The sequence below is a fragment of the Vigna radiata genome, chromosome 7, assembly GCF_000741045.1.
Source record: "Vigna radiata var. radiata cultivar VC1973A chromosome 7, Vradiata_ver6, whole genome shotgun sequence".
NCBI lineage: Eukaryota > Viridiplantae > Streptophyta > Magnoliopsida > Fabales > Fabaceae > Vigna > Vigna radiata.
In genome coordinates, this window is record NC_028357.1 from 38,398,179 (window position 1) to 38,415,107 (window position 16,929).

The window sequence follows — 16,929 nt, forward strand, 5'->3', positions numbered from 1 at the left end:
AATATGCAAATAACTTGAGTATGAATCATTTATGTTCTAAATATCTTTAGTGAGATGACTTTTTAAAGTTTTTCTTGAAAACTGTATTTACTTTTATTTGTTATAGCTTATTGAATCAATAAATAATTATTTTAAAGTTAACTAGTCCAATTTTGAAAATTTAAAAGTTTAATGGTTTACCTAAATATATTTATTTAATTTTTCTTTACAATAGATATAATATGTTTATGCTTTCGTGAAGAATAATTTTTATAATAAATTTAAAGTGATTTTAAATATTCTTTTTATTTTAATAAAATTTTATGTTATGAGTTTATTTAGAAAACAATTACTATATACATACATCGATATTGGAAGAATAATCGAGATAAATTAAAAAATATAAAAGTCATGCCATTTTTAAATAGTTTAAATATTATAATGGAGTATTTCAATAGGTTTTTATTTTTTAAAATATACTGTACCAATATTATTATTTTACAAAATGTGTGGAGTTTGATTTTTATTTTTTTCCACCTATTTACTTACAATTATGCACAACTATTGGATACAACTCCTGTAAGCAGAGTTTTGATTTCTGATTTTACCATCACCAACCAAAAATCTCAACGACTCCACGGTCAGCATTTTCTGCTGGGTTCTTAAACTTTAGGTCTTCAATTTTTCAGGTTAAGCTTTCACCACTATCCATCGAAGCTCTGCTGCATTCTCCAATGGCTCTCTACGCAACATTTATGCCTCCCTCATCTCCAAAATTTAACCTTTACGCCAAAATTCGTGCACCCTTTTACCCTCACTCTATTAGATTCCTTAGCCCCTTAAAAATTCGGGCTTCAACTACTCTCGATTATTCTAATGTCTCTGCCAACGACAAATCCTCCTCTTTGAAGGTCAGAATAACTTCCCCCTCTAACTGTTAGTGGTTTTATTTCATTTTACTACTTGTGCTCTCCTAATAACTTTCTGGGTTTTGTTAAATTATTGTACTGAATTCGTGGATGCGTGGAAGATCATTTTTTCCCATTTAACAACACACGCTTTCACTATTTAGAAGGTTAAAGTAAGAAACTATAGTCATAGATATTACTTTAAATGTTGTTTAGTCAGTGTTTTACTGAGATTTCAGAAAGAAGACTTCCGTTTATCAGAAATTCAGAAGTCCATTATGTCGTTAATGCAGTAAACATTCTATTGATTTTTTTTTGTTGGCTTATAGAAGCAATTATCTTTTCATTGGATATTTAACAATTGAAACTCGGAATTTGGGTGCTTTTTTAATTGAGGGAAAATATCAAAGCCAGGTCAGAATTTGCAATCATCTCTATTGCCTCACTCATATCGGTTTTTTCTTTTTTCCATCAGACTAGTAATTGGCAATGGAAATTCAAGGACAATCTTATAAACATTTATTATGAGGAGCATGTAAAGGAGAGCCCGGAGCCTTCGCAAAATATATTGATGATGCCAACCATTTCTGATGTTAGCACTGTTGAGGAATGGAGATTAGTGGCTGGAGACATTGTTCAGCGTAATGGCAATGCCAATTGGCGGGCAACTATTGTTGATTGGCCGGGCCTGGGTTATTCTGATCGGCCAAAGATGGATTACAATGCTGATGTCTTAGAAAAGTTTCTGGTTGATTTTATCAATTCACCAAATAGTCCCATAAAACAACCAGGTACTTGTTGAGGGGCTTCTATTTTGTAATAATTTTCATTTAACAGTTAACGTTAGATTAATCTTTCTATTTATGAAATTTGGGCTTGCAGTTATCATTAATCTCCTTTTGATAATATTTACTTATTATTAGTTTTTCGATTTACTTTGTTTTGGGCAGTTTTAGTTTGTTATTTATGCATGATTTTTTAGTTTAGTGTAGAGAATAAATTTAGTTATCAAATTTACTGCATTGGTTTACGTTTTTGAGAAACTTTGTTAAGCTATTCTTTTATTTATTAGTTTTTCAGATGTAATTTCTGACCTACTTACTAGGCTTTGGTTCTTTTTTCTCTTTTCCCCCCGTAATTGTTGGATATGAGAAATCTACTGTCAGTGCATTGGATTTTATATTTGACGAGTTTTGTTAAGTTATTCTTTATGTTGATTTTTGAAGATATAATTCCTAACCAAGGCTTTTGGTGTTGTTATTATTTTTTTATTGGCAAATTTGGATGATTAAGTCTGTTGAGAGAGTATTTGTTTCACTCTTTCTGCTTTATGAGAACAAGCTTTTTACTCTTGAGCTAGGAAATATTTTTTTCATTGAGTAGATGATCTCTTGGTACCATGCTTCTTCTTTTATTATCCAGTATCTGCTATGATGCATTTGTGAATTGTGGGGTGAATTATATCTCTGTTTACCTGTTAATTGTCTTCTGTTGAAATGATTTTTTCTAGATCGTGTATCTGTTTGTATGAGCAGTTGAATATGACCTGCCTTTGTATTATTGATTAATGTTCTTCACTAACATGATTCATGTTAAACTAGAAAATGATCTGATAATTTTTGGGGGAGGGCATGCTGCATCTATAGTGGCCCGTGCTGCAAAAAAGGGCCTGGTGAAGCCCAAAGCAATAGCTGCTGTTGCACCAACTTGGGCTGGTCCCCTTCCTATTGTGTTTGGTCGAGATTCCAGCATGGAAACAAGGTACTTTGATGCTCTGTTTTTGAGTGTACATACTTTTTCCATGCTGCTGATTTTCACATTGCTTTCTGGTTTCTACTGAGAGGAAAACAAATTTAAGTCACCAAGCTTAAACATTTTTTTTACTGGAATGTAATATAATTAACTTCGGGCAAATTTTCTTGCAATTGTTGAGGCAGTAGAAGGATACAGTGCTTGTTTTGATTATATCTGTTTGTATCAAATTTAGTTTGTGAATTCTCAAGCTAATTTTTGAACCTTAAGTTGTAAATTGTATTGAAATGTATGATTCATCAACATATTAAGAATAGCTTGAAATGTACTGTGTAAAGGATGTATGGTGCTTGGTACTCTAATAATCTTAAAATGGGAATTGAGTAAACAATTTGTATGGTATAATTTGTATTGTAACCATAGATCTCATAAGTCATAACCAAGTCCCACTATCAACTGATATAGAAACTAATACATAAAAATACCCACAACACATTGCTATAATAATGTACCCAATTACACTCACAAGTTTCTTGTCATTCTTTGTATGTTCCTACTAAATGGTAGCTCTTCCCAAGAACAGTAGCCCGCGTTATTTATAAGAGACATTCAACTTATTAGTGTGGTGGGTCTATTGACAAAAACAGTACAATGTTCTTCCCCGTCTTTGCCTTAGTAACCACAGCCGATATTTTGGAACAATGAAAACAAAACAACGATATAACCTAATAAGTTTTATATAGAAGAAGTGACTCTGAGGCCTCTGTTTTAAAGAACAGAAATTGAGCAATGGAGGGAAGGAGTGAGTGTTGTGAAGCCCCTTTTCACAGAAAAAGCAATGGAATAATCAAATAAGGTGTATTCAGTGGTGTGTTCCTTTAGTTTTTTTTCATACGATAACTTATGCTTATACAACTTCTGACATTTATTTTTTGTTGAGAATCGGAGAAAACATAAGCAGCAGTAATAAATACATGTAGAATCGTATGATTCATATGGGTGATAATATGAAATCACACAGGTTCGTGCATGTATTTCAAGTTTCAAACCTTAACCTCACGATATGAACTGTTAGCCTTTAGAATCTTTTGAATTTAAGTTATTAAAATTGTAAATCCTGCGCTTCTAACAACTGTGGTGAAAATAACTCCAAGCTCTTGGTAACAATGTAATATACTCTTGCTCTTAAAAGATCTTTGATTTCGGTATAATTCTCGTTGATATATATTGAAAGAGCTATTCATGCGACGGCCACCTTACCTTGTCTTATAGCATAACTGATGTATATCTTTTGTCTCTTCCTCGTGAACCTGACAGGTATGGTTTTCTAAGGGGCACCTTAAAGGCTCCTGCAGTTGGGTGGATGATGTATAACATGCTGGTGAGCAACGAGAATGCAATCCAATCACAGTACAAATCCCATGTATATGCCAATCCTGAAAATGTGACTCCAGGCATTGTGGAAAGCAGATATGCACTGACAAAACGAAAAGGAGCGAGATACTTGCCAGCAGCGTTTCTGACCGGTGAGTTAGATCCGGTTACATCCCGGGAGGAGTTCCTGGAACTCTTTGCAGCTCTGGAGGGAAAGACACCGGTTCTGGTTGTATCAACCAAAGGATCTCCTAAGAGATCCAAGGCTGAGATGGAAGCTCTTAAGGGAGCTAAAGGGGTGAGCAAGTTTGTGGAAGTACCAGGTGCACTTCTTCCACAAGAGGAGTATCCTGCTTTGGTCGCAGAAGAGCTTTATCAGTTCTTGCAAGAATATTTTGGCTCTGTTGCTTAGACTTGATAGATATTTAATTTCTTTTGACGATTTATGTATCAACAGGAGAATGTCATCATCATTGATGATGTTCTGCAACTCTTCCCCTTCAGGTGCATCTTTTGGAGGCACAGATATTAATTGTTGAGGAGGGTGTATACAACTATACATGGTTTATGTAGTGTTTTTTTGTTTGATTTGTAAAGAAATCCTCGTGTATAAGAAGCTTAGACTTATCATCTTTTTCTTTTTGACATTTCACATATTATGGGATTAAAGTTGTTATTGTTTTATCTTGTTAAAGTTGATACTGCTTTATCTAGTTTCTTAATTAAGGACACTATGTTTAACTCCTTTCTTAACTTCGGAAACTCAATATACCAAATGCGATATTAATTGGTCTTATAAAATATTTGGATCGTATAAAAACAAACTATACTCATTTCATAAAATCTCATGAACACTGTTGTATTTTATATAGAACTACTGTGTCATGTAAAGTTAGCTAGACCTATTAATATGAATTTACTTTTGACACGACAATTTTCACCTAAAAAATAGGATTAATTAGATAGAACTACCATAACAACAGTGATTTTCATTTAAAGTAACACAAGATTCAAATATGCTAAAATGAAACAATTATTTGTTAATTGATTCACATGTTTAATAGTCAATATATTTAAGTCTTTAATAATAAATCAAACAGGTATCTAAATTAGTTTAATTAAAATTCTACACTAAAACATGTAATAACAATATAAAATCAGTGATTATAATTGGATCAATAACAAAGGACATGATTAGAAGTTTGTATCAATTGTCATGTACCTAAACATCATTGTTACAATTATATCAAAAAATAAAAACTATTGAATATTCTTTACTAATTACCTTAAGAAATGTGCGGTAAACTGATATAGGTATACTTCATTTACACTAAAACACATATAGTTTAAAAGTGTCTTTGACAAATAATATTATTATCCTATAAGTTGGTTTGATTAGTTTCCTTTGACTAAAATGTTAACTTATTTCAATATTTTTCAACTAAATTTCGGCAAATTTATCTCAGAGTAAGTTTATACTATTTTTTTTCTTTATAATTGTGGTCAAAGTCAAAAATAAAATAATTAATTTTTGAATAACCACTGCATGTAGGAAACATAAGGAGCATGAAGAGAAGGCTAACAGAAAAGTAGGCCCCACTTGTTGCCACCTAACCATCAGCTACCAACCAAAACGCGACACCGACATAAACTAAAATACCTTAAGCTAGAAGAAGATCTTTTTAATCCAATAATAATAATTATAATTATAATAATACACCATTAAAACACCATAATCACTGTACATGACAACCAAAATGGTTGAACAATTATATCCTGTGATATGTCTCCATGGCAACATAGTGACGTCACCAAATTGCACCTTCAGACCATATATTCTTGGTTAATCCACCACATATAGAATTATTTTATAAAATTTAGAATTTTCCATTAATAACATCACATGATTAATTAATAGGAATATAATCTTAAAAGAACATTTCACTCAGGCTGCGTTTGATTAACATTAAATAAGAAATAAAAAAAAAATAATACTAGAATAAAAAAGATACCTGTAACCAATTTAAAGAACTACAAGTATATTCTTTTTAAAAAAATTAAAATCATGTCATTGAAATAAATACATGTGATCAATATTAAGGTTATGTTCGTTTGAACAGATTCTCCTGTCCACAGAGATTGACGAGATTCTCCTGTTCACAGAGATTGACGAGGATGGATGAGAAATTTTTTTTTGTTCGTTTTTAGAAATTTGCGAGGAATGAAATGAGAAGATTTGCATATATTCTTCCTTTATACCATCACTGCTACAGTACGAAGATTTGAAAGGAATGGTGAGTAATTTCATTTTTAACCTTTGATAATTAACTGTCATACTTTTATAATAATAATAATAATAATATAAATAATAGGGTTAAATATGTTTTTCGTCCCCTAATTATTGGCCGTTTTTGTGTTTAGTCCCTCTTTCAAACTATAGTACAATTTAGTCCTTCAACTTTAGAAAACTCTGGTTTTAGTCCTTTTTACCAAATTTTTTTAACTTTATTTGTTGTTTCAAATGCATTTCTCAGTTAACATTGAAGCAAAAATGTGTCAAACAGTGTAAACAATCCAAATGCTATAATGTAACGTGCTTAAAACAGCAAATAAAGTTTAAAAAATTTGGTAAAAAAAGACTAAAACCATAGTTTTCTAAAGTTGAAGGACTAAAGTGTACTATAGTTTGAAAGAGGGACGAAACACAAAAACGGCCTAGTTGGGGGACAAAAAACATATTTAACCCTAAATAATAATACTAATAATATAAATAACAATAATAATATAAATAATAATAATAGTAATAATATAAATATTAAACTTAACTTTATTCAAAAGATTTATTACCTTTTTATTAAAATTTTGAAATTCAAATTAAAATAACTAGGAGTATTTTGGTAATCTTTAATTTATATCCATTAAACTAATTTTTTAAATCTGTCACATCAACCAAATCTTACATTAATTCTCACAAACTTTACTTTCAAATCCACCCTCAATTACCCACAAATCCACTCAAAAAAACAACAAAAAAATTACTTTCAAATATACTCAAATCTACTCAAATCCACTCAAATCATCTCCTCCAAATCATCTCAAAAGAACAAATCATAAATAAACTACTGCTTTAACATAATTAATATTACTAGCACCATTTAACTCGAGAAATAAAAATAAAATTTTCTAACACTAGAAAATAAAACATTAAATAAATGACAAAAAATAATGTTACCAAAAACTAAAATTGTATTTAAGTATTTTTCTTTCATTTACCTATTTGTCCTTCCTTCATTTCTCTCATTGCTTTGAATTAGAACCGTACAACATTTAATCAGCAAATAAAAAACTTTTATATATACAATATTAAAAAAAAGTTATAAACATATGATATATATTACAAATTGCATCTCATCAATAAAATTTCCTCATCTTCTCTTAAAAGTTTATACCTCAGTTAGCTTGCATGATCTCTATGATGATTAAGATTGAAGCTTTTAACTATTATATATTAAGCATATGACATAAATTCACAAGCCAAAATCGTTTTTTCTTATCCAACTTTCAAAACACGTTAATCACTCTCCAAATTTCCTAGATCTACATGACGTCCCAATCCAGGGTATTTTATATGAAATTTTATTTTAAATAATTCAATACTTTTTTTATCAAATTAAGTTATAATAACAAGAGGAAATTTGTATTATTATTTATCAGCTAATAAAAGCATAAAAATTACAAAATACAAATATTTTTTTATAAGCTTAATGGACTAATAAATAAATTATACATCTAATATTTACATAAAATATAATTCAGTCCTAATCTCACAAAAATATTATACATCTAATAATGATCGTACATCTCTATTAAACAAGCACTATACATGGAATATTGAAGATAAGAATTTTTTTCTTACAAACTTCTTTATAAGCTAAAACTAGTTTATGCATAAGTAAAAGTTAAAGAAATTAATTATATCACCAGGTTTCTACAAATTAGTTTATACATAAACAAAGTATAACTTGGAAAAAAAGTTTATTTTATTTTATTGCTTTTATTGTTCTCATCCTGTATTTATAAAAAAGTTTATCCAAAAATATCCTAAGAGTAAATTAAAGCTCCTGTGGTGACGATGGCGATAACACCATGCAACGGTGACACTAACAGACGAAGAGCACAGACAGCTCCGTGAACAGTGTTCGACGACAATGCTCGACGACGATAGCAACACCAGTCCTAGGGAACGACGACAGAAGGCGACTTTACAAACTAAAAAAGTGGGAGGAGTGATGAACTGCGTTGGAGATCAAAGAACTCTGTTAGGACACAAATGAATGTAACGAGAAATTAAATATACTGTATCAGGTTTAATTAGTATAGTATTTCTTTTTAAAATTAAAAAAGATATATAAAACTATTTTTAATTATAATAGATATAAAAAATCATTTTTATTATTACAAAAATATTATTGTAACATTTTTTATACCAGTTAAAATTAAAATTCATAAAAAATATTTATATTATTTACGAAATTGTTATTTTTTTTTATATCAAATAGGTTTGAACATGTATAACCTATTTTAGACTTTTGTATGTGTATGTTGTCTCTGCAACTCTTGTTTCATTTCTACCTTTCGTTGTTCTTCCGTAACAAACCTCATTCTTTAATATTGAACGAAAAATAATGCTTAAGTCACATCTAGCAAGGATATAGAGATTTGAATTCAAAATGATATCATCTTTTTTAATTCTCTTTATAATAAAATCATTTTTAAAAACTTTTTGATGAAGAGGGTAAATTCATAGTAATAATTAAAGTTGCAATGAATTAATATATCATATACTGAAAAGAAATGATAGAAATAATCACAAAGATTTATATCTAATAAACAAACCTTAGCCAAAAATTTCACTACGGTTTCGAATTATTTAGTTACAAGAGCATAAATGTAACTAATACAAGAAAGCATATACAATTCATTTGGAGTGACAAATATATGCTCTTTAAAATAATTACCTTGTTGAATAATCTTTACATACAAAGATTAATTATGAATATTTAGAGTTATTTTATTAATAATTTCAAAATTTTAACTTATTTTAAAAATATATAAAATTAATTAAGATAAATTTTATTTTATTTTCCTGCAAAAAAAAATTGTAAGAAAACGAGCAGGAAAATTTATTTGACGAGTTTTCTTACCAATTATTACAATGCTATTATTTAGAAATCTATATCTATAAAAAAAATTCAATAGATAATTCTTAACTTTTTAAAAATTTATTGGCAAGAAAAAATATAATTAACATGCGTATAACTAATTTCGAAAGTGATTACAATAATTTTACACCAGAAAATTTACATATTTCCCGTACGGAAACATTCCTAAAAATATGAAAAATTTACTAGTAAAAATTAACACGATATGAAATATTTTCTACTAAAAGTATTTGATACGAAAACTTTTGTGCCTAAAAATATTCGTAAAATTATATGCAGGTAATGAAGTATTTTTCTAACAGCAGCCTTAATCCGAAATTGTTGAAATTCACGAATCCAACTTCCCTATCGACTTAGGTAGCTTATGAAAGATATATGAAAATTGATTTTGATTAATTATTTAAACAAAATTTAATATTTATAGTTATCACGTGATCTCATTTTCACCTTTATCAAATATTCTTAGTACGGAGAGCAACTTGGCAATATCGCTATTGACACCGCTAACGAAAGCAGTGTTGACAGTTGCTTTTGTCATCTCTTCACAAAAATATGCAGTTGCTTACTCTTCATTTTATGCATAATCCATTGAAATGTCAGCCATTGAAACACCAATTGAAAATATTATTTTGTATCACGTAGAAAGTAAAAAAAAAAAAAAGCATTTAGACGACTTTTGAATTCACATTTTCACGTAATTTAGTTGAAATTGAATTGGCTTAATATTTTAAAAAAGGTTAGAGATTTGAAGTAGGTAAGAGACTTATCCGACAACGGATGGAATAGAAAGAGAAATGCTCACTTATCGTTAGGATAGACTTTAACCATTGTTCTGATACTATATTAGAAGTGGGTTTTAGGCCAAACTCAATCCCACAAAACCGACTTGTAAGGTGAGGTTTGCACCTCACTTATATATATTATAATTTGGCCTTATCTCTAGTCGATGTGGGACTTCCAACACACCTCCTTCACGTCGAGGTATAGATGAATTGTTGGATTTGCATAAATCAATGGTTTTTGGTTGATAAAAAGAATGATGTGATAGAGAAAAGGCAATGAATACAGCATAAACGTGGGGATTAGGTTATGGTATAGTTTGAGAGACAGCAAGAGTGCATGAGCTGTTTGGTAGTATCATTCTCTTAAAATCGGTCCCCAACACTAACTATCATATTATAAATGTTCCATGAAAGATTTATATGGAATTTCTAAAAGTTGAAGTTTCTACCTCAATTCATTCCAACCATTGAAAGAGCTGTTTCGTTAATGGTGGCTTATCGAAAAGGAAAGGAAGCTTTAAATCAAACTCACCCTTTGGTCCTCCCAATATCTTAATTAACTTTTATATGTTAGTTTAAAGCTAATCCAACAAAGCTAACTAATGTTATTCAGCATTATCCTTATTCAGTTTCCATTACAAATTTACTTTTCTTAGTCAGCTATCATAGCAATTAATGGAAGGTGGTCAGTTTTTTCAACCATCACAATTATAACTTTCCACATGTACATTTCTAACTATTTTTGTATATAATATCTTATTTCGATCAAATAATGAACAGAATAGGAAACAAAAATGAGTTTTATTGCAAATTTTACTTAATTTTTCTTTATTTAGTGTGATATTTTCTAAATCGTTAACTTCTCATTCATTTAATATTTTATTTTTCACATAAAAAAGCTCTTTGCCACTTTGACAACTCACAGTAAAATAGTTAAAAAAAAGAAAGAGAGTAAACTTTTATCTTTGTAAAGAAAAAAGAAAATAAAAAAATAATACGAAATAGATGTAAACAAAATTTAGATATCAAAATATCGTTATCCTTTTCCATAACGTCATTTTATTCTTGATATCAAATGTTAAAAGAAAAGATAATTAATAAAGTATATTTTAAACATGAAATTAGCACTAATTAATACAATATATTTTTAAAATGAAATTAGTATAATTAAATACTGCTAATTAACTTTATTTATTTAGCGGGAAATTTTGATTTTCTTTTTCTTATATAATGCTTTCATGAGACAATTTTTTTTTTCACTTAAACACGTTTATTAAAAAAATTGCTCGTAACGAAGTAGATACTCATTAAATATTTTTAAAATTTTACTGTAGAAAGTTATAAGAGAGAAAAAAAAAAAGAAAAAGAAAATAGTAAGAATTTTATCATTTTTATCCTTAAACTTTTATTGTTTATTTTCTTTTAACACGATTTTTTCTTGCAAAGATAATTTTAAAACAAAAAAAAAAAACATTAAGTTTTAAAGCAGGTTATATTTTTGAATGGGTAATTCACCTTAATGATCTTATTTTAGTGGATTGTTATAAGCGGAAATAATAAAAAAAAAAAAAAGAGTGTTACACACCAATCCTATCTCTTAATTTATGACTGAGGGATTATTCTTAATATATTTTAAAATATTACATTACTTAAAAGGTTAATAATAGTTTACACATTTACTCTTCCCCTCTTTTAACCATTTAAAGTTCTTTTGAAAGGTAAATTTAACTTTAGCGGATTGAAACAAAACTAGTCACAAAAATAATATAAATTATTGTCATAAATATAAATATAATTTATATATTCAAAAGTGTTTATAAAAATTTTAATTGTAATATAACTTATATATTTAAAGTATTTATTTATTATGACTAATTATTTATATCAAATAAATATTTATTTTATAGAATATAAAAGCTCAAGTGAACAGTGATTTCCAAAATCAGTTACAGGTAATCTATTTTCACGTAATTGACTATTTGCCCCCTTATGACTTGGGAGCCGCATCATTATCAATCATACATCGCGAGGTCAATCGTTAATTTACATCGAAAGCTACTATTTCTATATTAAACCAAATTATTAGATATACCATAAATCAACTGGACTATTTTAAGGGGAAAATTATAAAAGGAAAAAAATGAAAAAAATAATTATGAATTAATTGACATTGATTCTCGATACGAGAGGGAAAATTTGTTTTATATATATATACACACACTGACAGTTACTCAAGTAAATACTTGTTTGAAAAGGAGGATATTACTATTGGTAACTATTAAATGAAGTAAATTAATTATAGTTAAAGATTGTCAACTAGTTACTTAAAGCATTGTTTTTCTTTTCTAAAATAAGGTGTCGCATTAATTTTTACCTAAGTCATACTTATATTAATAATATTGACCATAATTTGATACGATATATATACTAAAAAAATGATGCTATGTATTAATAATTGATGGTTAGAATATGTTTATTAAATTTATAAAAAATAATATGAAGTAAAAAAATTAAAAAGCTAAAAGTTAAATTTGATCAAAATTTATATCCAACTTATTGTTGGTATATCTAGAAAAACATATCCGAAAATACAATAATGATTTTTTTTCTTTGTGCCAAACTTGTGCTTCCAGTCTCTTACCATTTAATACAGCAGCATGCACTAGTTAAGAGAGAGATGGAAAACTATATAAATTCTTACTCAGATAATCAAATCAATATATTTGTCATATTTCGTCGTACAAAAATTGGCATATTCTACATGTACGTAGAGAAGTTATACATACATACATATATATATATATATATATATATATATATATATATATATATATATATATATATATATATATATATATATACAAGTCGGTTATGGAGAAAAAAATGTTCTATAAAAATATTTTGTACCTACATATATATATTGAGAATTAGTTATATCTTGCTACTAATCTTAAGCATTGATTATATACTACTATATCTTAAGCATTAATTTGAATGGTTACCCAGTTCTTAAGAAATTTGGCAGCCATTGATATAGCTGGCTTTCTTGTCCCTCTCTATATATACGTACCTGTCAAGGCAATCTCAGTTTGCGTACTGACTCTTGTTTCGCATTCACTTCTAAGGAGGAATTGAACAAGACTGTGTGTACAATCTATAAAGCAGGCTACCTTTCTTTTAGATGAATCTTTGGATTTCATGAAAAAGAAAAATCCAGAGAAATTAGGGTTACTAGATAGGTAGATAGATTAATTTGTTTTGTTTGATTCATATATATTTATATGAACATGGGGAGGCCACCTTGCTGTGACAAAATTGGAATTAAGAAAGGACCTTGGACTCCAGAAGAAGATATCATGTTGGTGTCTTACATTCAAGAACATGGAGCAGGAAATTGGAGATCAGTTCCCACTAACACAGGTAATTTTCAGTATCAAGTCCTTTCTGTTCATTTAATTTCTCTACTATTAAATTCATTCATGATTTTTTTTTTTTAAGGTTTGATGAGATGCAGCAAGAGCTGCAGGCTTAGATGGACTAATTATCTTCGACCTGGTATCAAACGAGGTAATTTCACCGAGCATGAGGAGAAGATCATAATCCACCTTCAAGCCCTTTTGGGCAACAGGTATAGTAGTAGTACCATACGCAGTTGTAACCCTCATCTTCCTACCTACTTATATTAAATTTGCTTTGCTTTCATCAATTAATGATGTTTTTCCTCTTTAATTAAGCGAGAATCACGAGGTTCAAAAATTCCAACAATATGATCACGAAACGTTTTATCTGATGGTTTCAGATGGGCTGCTATAGCTTCGTATCTTCCAGAAAGGACAGACAATGACATAAAAAATTATTGGAATACCCATTTGAAGAAGAAGATGAAAGCAAGTGATGAAAACGAAGAGGGCATGGAACAAGAAGGACATTCTTCTTCTTCTTCTTTACATCCAAAGGGTCAGTGGGAGAGAAGACTACAAACAGATATAAAAACAGCCAAACAAGCCCTGTGTGATGCTTTGTCCCTTCACACGACACCAGCAACACATGCTGTGCCTGAGACCAAGCCTTCTTCAACATCTCATCAACCCTACAGCCACGCCTCATCTTCATATGCATCTAGCTATGAAAACATTTCCCGGTTGATGGAAAACTGGATGAAAACTCCAAACTCATCATCACACGAGACAAATTCACTAGGGGATTATTCCTTCAATAACATGCTCAATATTAATACACCAAGATCCAGTTCTAGCGAGGGAGCACATAGCACCACTAATACCACGTGTGCACAAGATCATGTTTTTGACTTGTTCACCTTCAACTCTTCCACAAACTATGGTCCTGCCTCTCAGACTCAAGTGCCTCTTACCATTATAGAGAATTGGCTTTTCGAGGATGGGGCTTCTCAGTCTCATGAAGATCTCATCAGCATGTCGCTGGAAGAAAGTACTTCAGGTTTGTTTTAGAATTCTTTATTAGGTAAGTCCTTTTCTAAAGTCTTGAGTTCTTGAAAATGGATTTTTTTTTCTAAAGCTGTTTTCGTACGAGAAGGTAATCAATACCCTCTCTCTCCACAAACAAGAATTGTACATTACTATAGTACATGTACGTCTGTATCTCCTTTCTCAATTTGCTACCTGCGTACCAATTTATGAGAGTTTTATAATGTCTGTATTTTGGACCTTCGTTTACTGTCTCGAATTCATCTAGGGTTACAAAATAATTTCAGCGTTATCACCTATCATTATCTATCAATGAAAACCACCCAGATGATGACTGAAATTCATCCAATTTAATGCTTCAGTACGAATCTCAGTCCAGCTTAAAAAGGTTAGGTGTGCTTTGACTAGCTTATTTTTCTAAAAAAAAAAACATATTTACTTGAGTTTCACTAAAGAATAACAAGTTATTTCACCCAAATAATCAGCACTTCGTTGTCAGAATAAAATCCACTGTAGTTGGTTAGCGAGTTACCAAAAAATGAATGAATAAACTGGATCTTATATCTGATGCAATACATGATTTAGCTCCCAGCATATATGTACTAAAACATGATGTTGGATTATTGATAAATTTTCATTTAATTGTTCAAAAATAAAAGTTAAGTAGCATTAATACTTTTACAAAATTGATGTATTTTGTAATCTTCACATTTTAAATATAATTTAACAGTCTATGCATATTCATAATTTTAGTTCTGCTGTGTAGTTAAAAAGTAATAAATGAACTTTCTTTTAGCTGTTGAAGTTATTTTAGGATTGCATTGGAAAGTAAACTGTTCTATTTATTTCTCATAATAAAAATGTTTGCAATGATGTAATTTTTCGCACGTTGAGTTTGTGATACGTGGTTGGTGAGGACTAGCAGAGTGTTAATGAGGACGACTGAAGCTTTTTATTCATCACATGCATAAATTTTATCCATATATTTTTCTTCTCATATATGTATTAAAGAGTTAAAGAGAGAGAGAGATAGATATTTCTTGGTCGACTAACTATTCTCCTTATATTTTATAAAATTTAATAAGTTTTTTCAGATAAAAAATATAAATACTAAAATTATATTCAGACATTATTCAATAATATTCTAACATTTAAAATTAAATTGTCAATTTATATAATTAAAACTAATTAATAATTATAATAAAAAATTTACAAAAAAAATATATAAAACTAATAAAAAGTTATGGATCAATCCTCTTTTCCAACTCTAACTACACTTCGTTATCACCATCTTCAACAAATCCGATCCCACAAGAACCTCTTCTCCAAATTTCAGCATCTCGATTTTCCTCTCCATCTTTACTAACACCTTAACCACAGAGACCCAATTCCCGATACCAACATACAAATCTATCGTTACAATTTCTTTTTGAAATCATTGACAAAATTTTACTGATAAAAAAAATTCCTGAATTATCAACAAATTTTATTCACATATTTATTCTATTGATAAAATTCATTAGTAAATATGTTATTCTTACATAGTTCATTTATGGAAAGATTTTTCTATTGTTAAAATATATCATTAATTATAAATATTAAAATATGCTGATAAAATTCGTTGTTAATTTAAAATATTTATTATTGATGAATTCGTGTGTCAATAAATCTATTACTATAAAGAACGAGAAAGTTTTCGCCCAATTAGCTTAGAACCAATTTCATGTGAAAGAAAATATTTTTTATCTTCATCTCTAAATATAAACGAATTTTTTTCATCTTCTCCAAACTATAGAAAAAATTATTATTATCGATGGTTAAAATTCATTGATAATACTTAAAATTCATCGATAAATCCAAATTATTGATATTTTTTTGGATGAATTTTTGGTGGAGGTGTTGTGTTCGCTAATCAAGCCCATTAAGTCCTCTGTGGGATAAGATCGAATTGAACGATGATATTTCAAAAGTGATAACACTATTGAATCTATGTGATCTACAGTTGCAGGTATTGGTGTTGGAATGCGTGTTTTTAGACTTGTCAAACTTATAACATCATCCATTTAAGCTTGACTCTATCTATTTTATGGTGTCATTTTTAAGCTTGACTCTACCAATTTTAAGCTCAGTCTTACCAATTTTAAGCTGGTGATTTTTTTGTTGTTGTTAATATAACATTGTTACATAAATCCTCTTGTGAGATGCATGGCAAGGAATCCAATGCAGTTGAGAGCTTGACAAAATGAGCTTGCTAGCTCGATAGCTCTAGCTCAACAATCCTAACTCAGCATCTCGTACCTGAATCATGTCATTGTCAACAAATATCACTTCTCGATAAATCTTATTGACAACACTTTTATTAACAGAATTTTACCATCGATAATCTGTCGAAAAACAATGATTACCAATTAATTTTTACAATTTGACATTTATATATATATATATATATATATATATATATATATAT

At 29.1% G+C, this 16,929-nt stretch overlaps 2 protein-coding genes across 2 annotated transcripts; both read left to right on the top strand.

Moving 5' to 3' along the window:
* Positions 1–549: 549 nt before the first annotated feature.
* On the top strand, positions 550–4,697 carry LOC106765504. Its single transcript, XM_014650152.2, has 4 exons — positions 550–890; positions 1,363–1,678; positions 2,489–2,648; positions 3,957–4,697. Exons 1-4 carry the CDS (start codon positions 714–716, stop codon positions 4,423–4,425), a joined length of 1,122 nt encoding a protein of 373 aa, XP_014505638.1. The 5' UTR covers positions 550–713; the 3' UTR covers positions 4,426–4,697.
* An 8,337-nt stretch (positions 4,698–13,034) lies between these two features.
* LOC106767699 (myb-related protein 306) lies at positions 13,035–14,778 on the top strand. The gene is made up of 3 exons (XM_014652640.2): positions 13,035–13,437; positions 13,516–13,645; positions 13,817–14,778. The coding sequence occupies exons 1-3, from the start codon at positions 13,299–13,301 to the stop codon at positions 14,484–14,486; spliced, it is 939 nt and encodes a 312-aa protein (XP_014508126.1). The 5' UTR covers positions 13,035–13,298; the 3' UTR covers positions 14,487–14,778.
* The last annotated feature ends 2,151 nt before the right edge of the window (positions 14,779–16,929 follow it).

Bases quoted from the DNA above. Each gene is read 5' to 3' on its own strand.
- LOC106767699 (XM_014652640.2), top strand. From the start codon at position 13,299: ATGAACATGGGGAGGCCACCTTGCTGTGACAAAATTGGAATTAAGAAA. The intron at 13,438-13,515 runs GTAATTTTCAGT...TTTTTTTTTAAG, and splicing joins ATCAGTTCCCACTAACACAG to GTTTGATGAGATGCAGCAAG. The intron at 13,646-13,816 runs GTATAGTAGTAG...TGATGGTTTCAG, and splicing joins CAAGCCCTTTTGGGCAACAG to ATGGGCTGCTATAGCTTCGT.
- LOC106765504 (XM_014650152.2), top strand. From the start codon at position 714: ATGGCTCTCTACGCAACATTTATGCCTCCCTCATCTCCAAAATTTAAC. The intron at 891-1,362 runs GTCAGAATAACT...TTTTTCCATCAG, and splicing joins ACAAATCCTCCTCTTTGAAG to ACTAGTAATTGGCAATGGAA. The intron at 1,679-2,488 runs GTACTTGTTGAG...ATGTTAAACTAG, and splicing joins TAGTCCCATAAAACAACCAG to AAAATGATCTGATAATTTTT.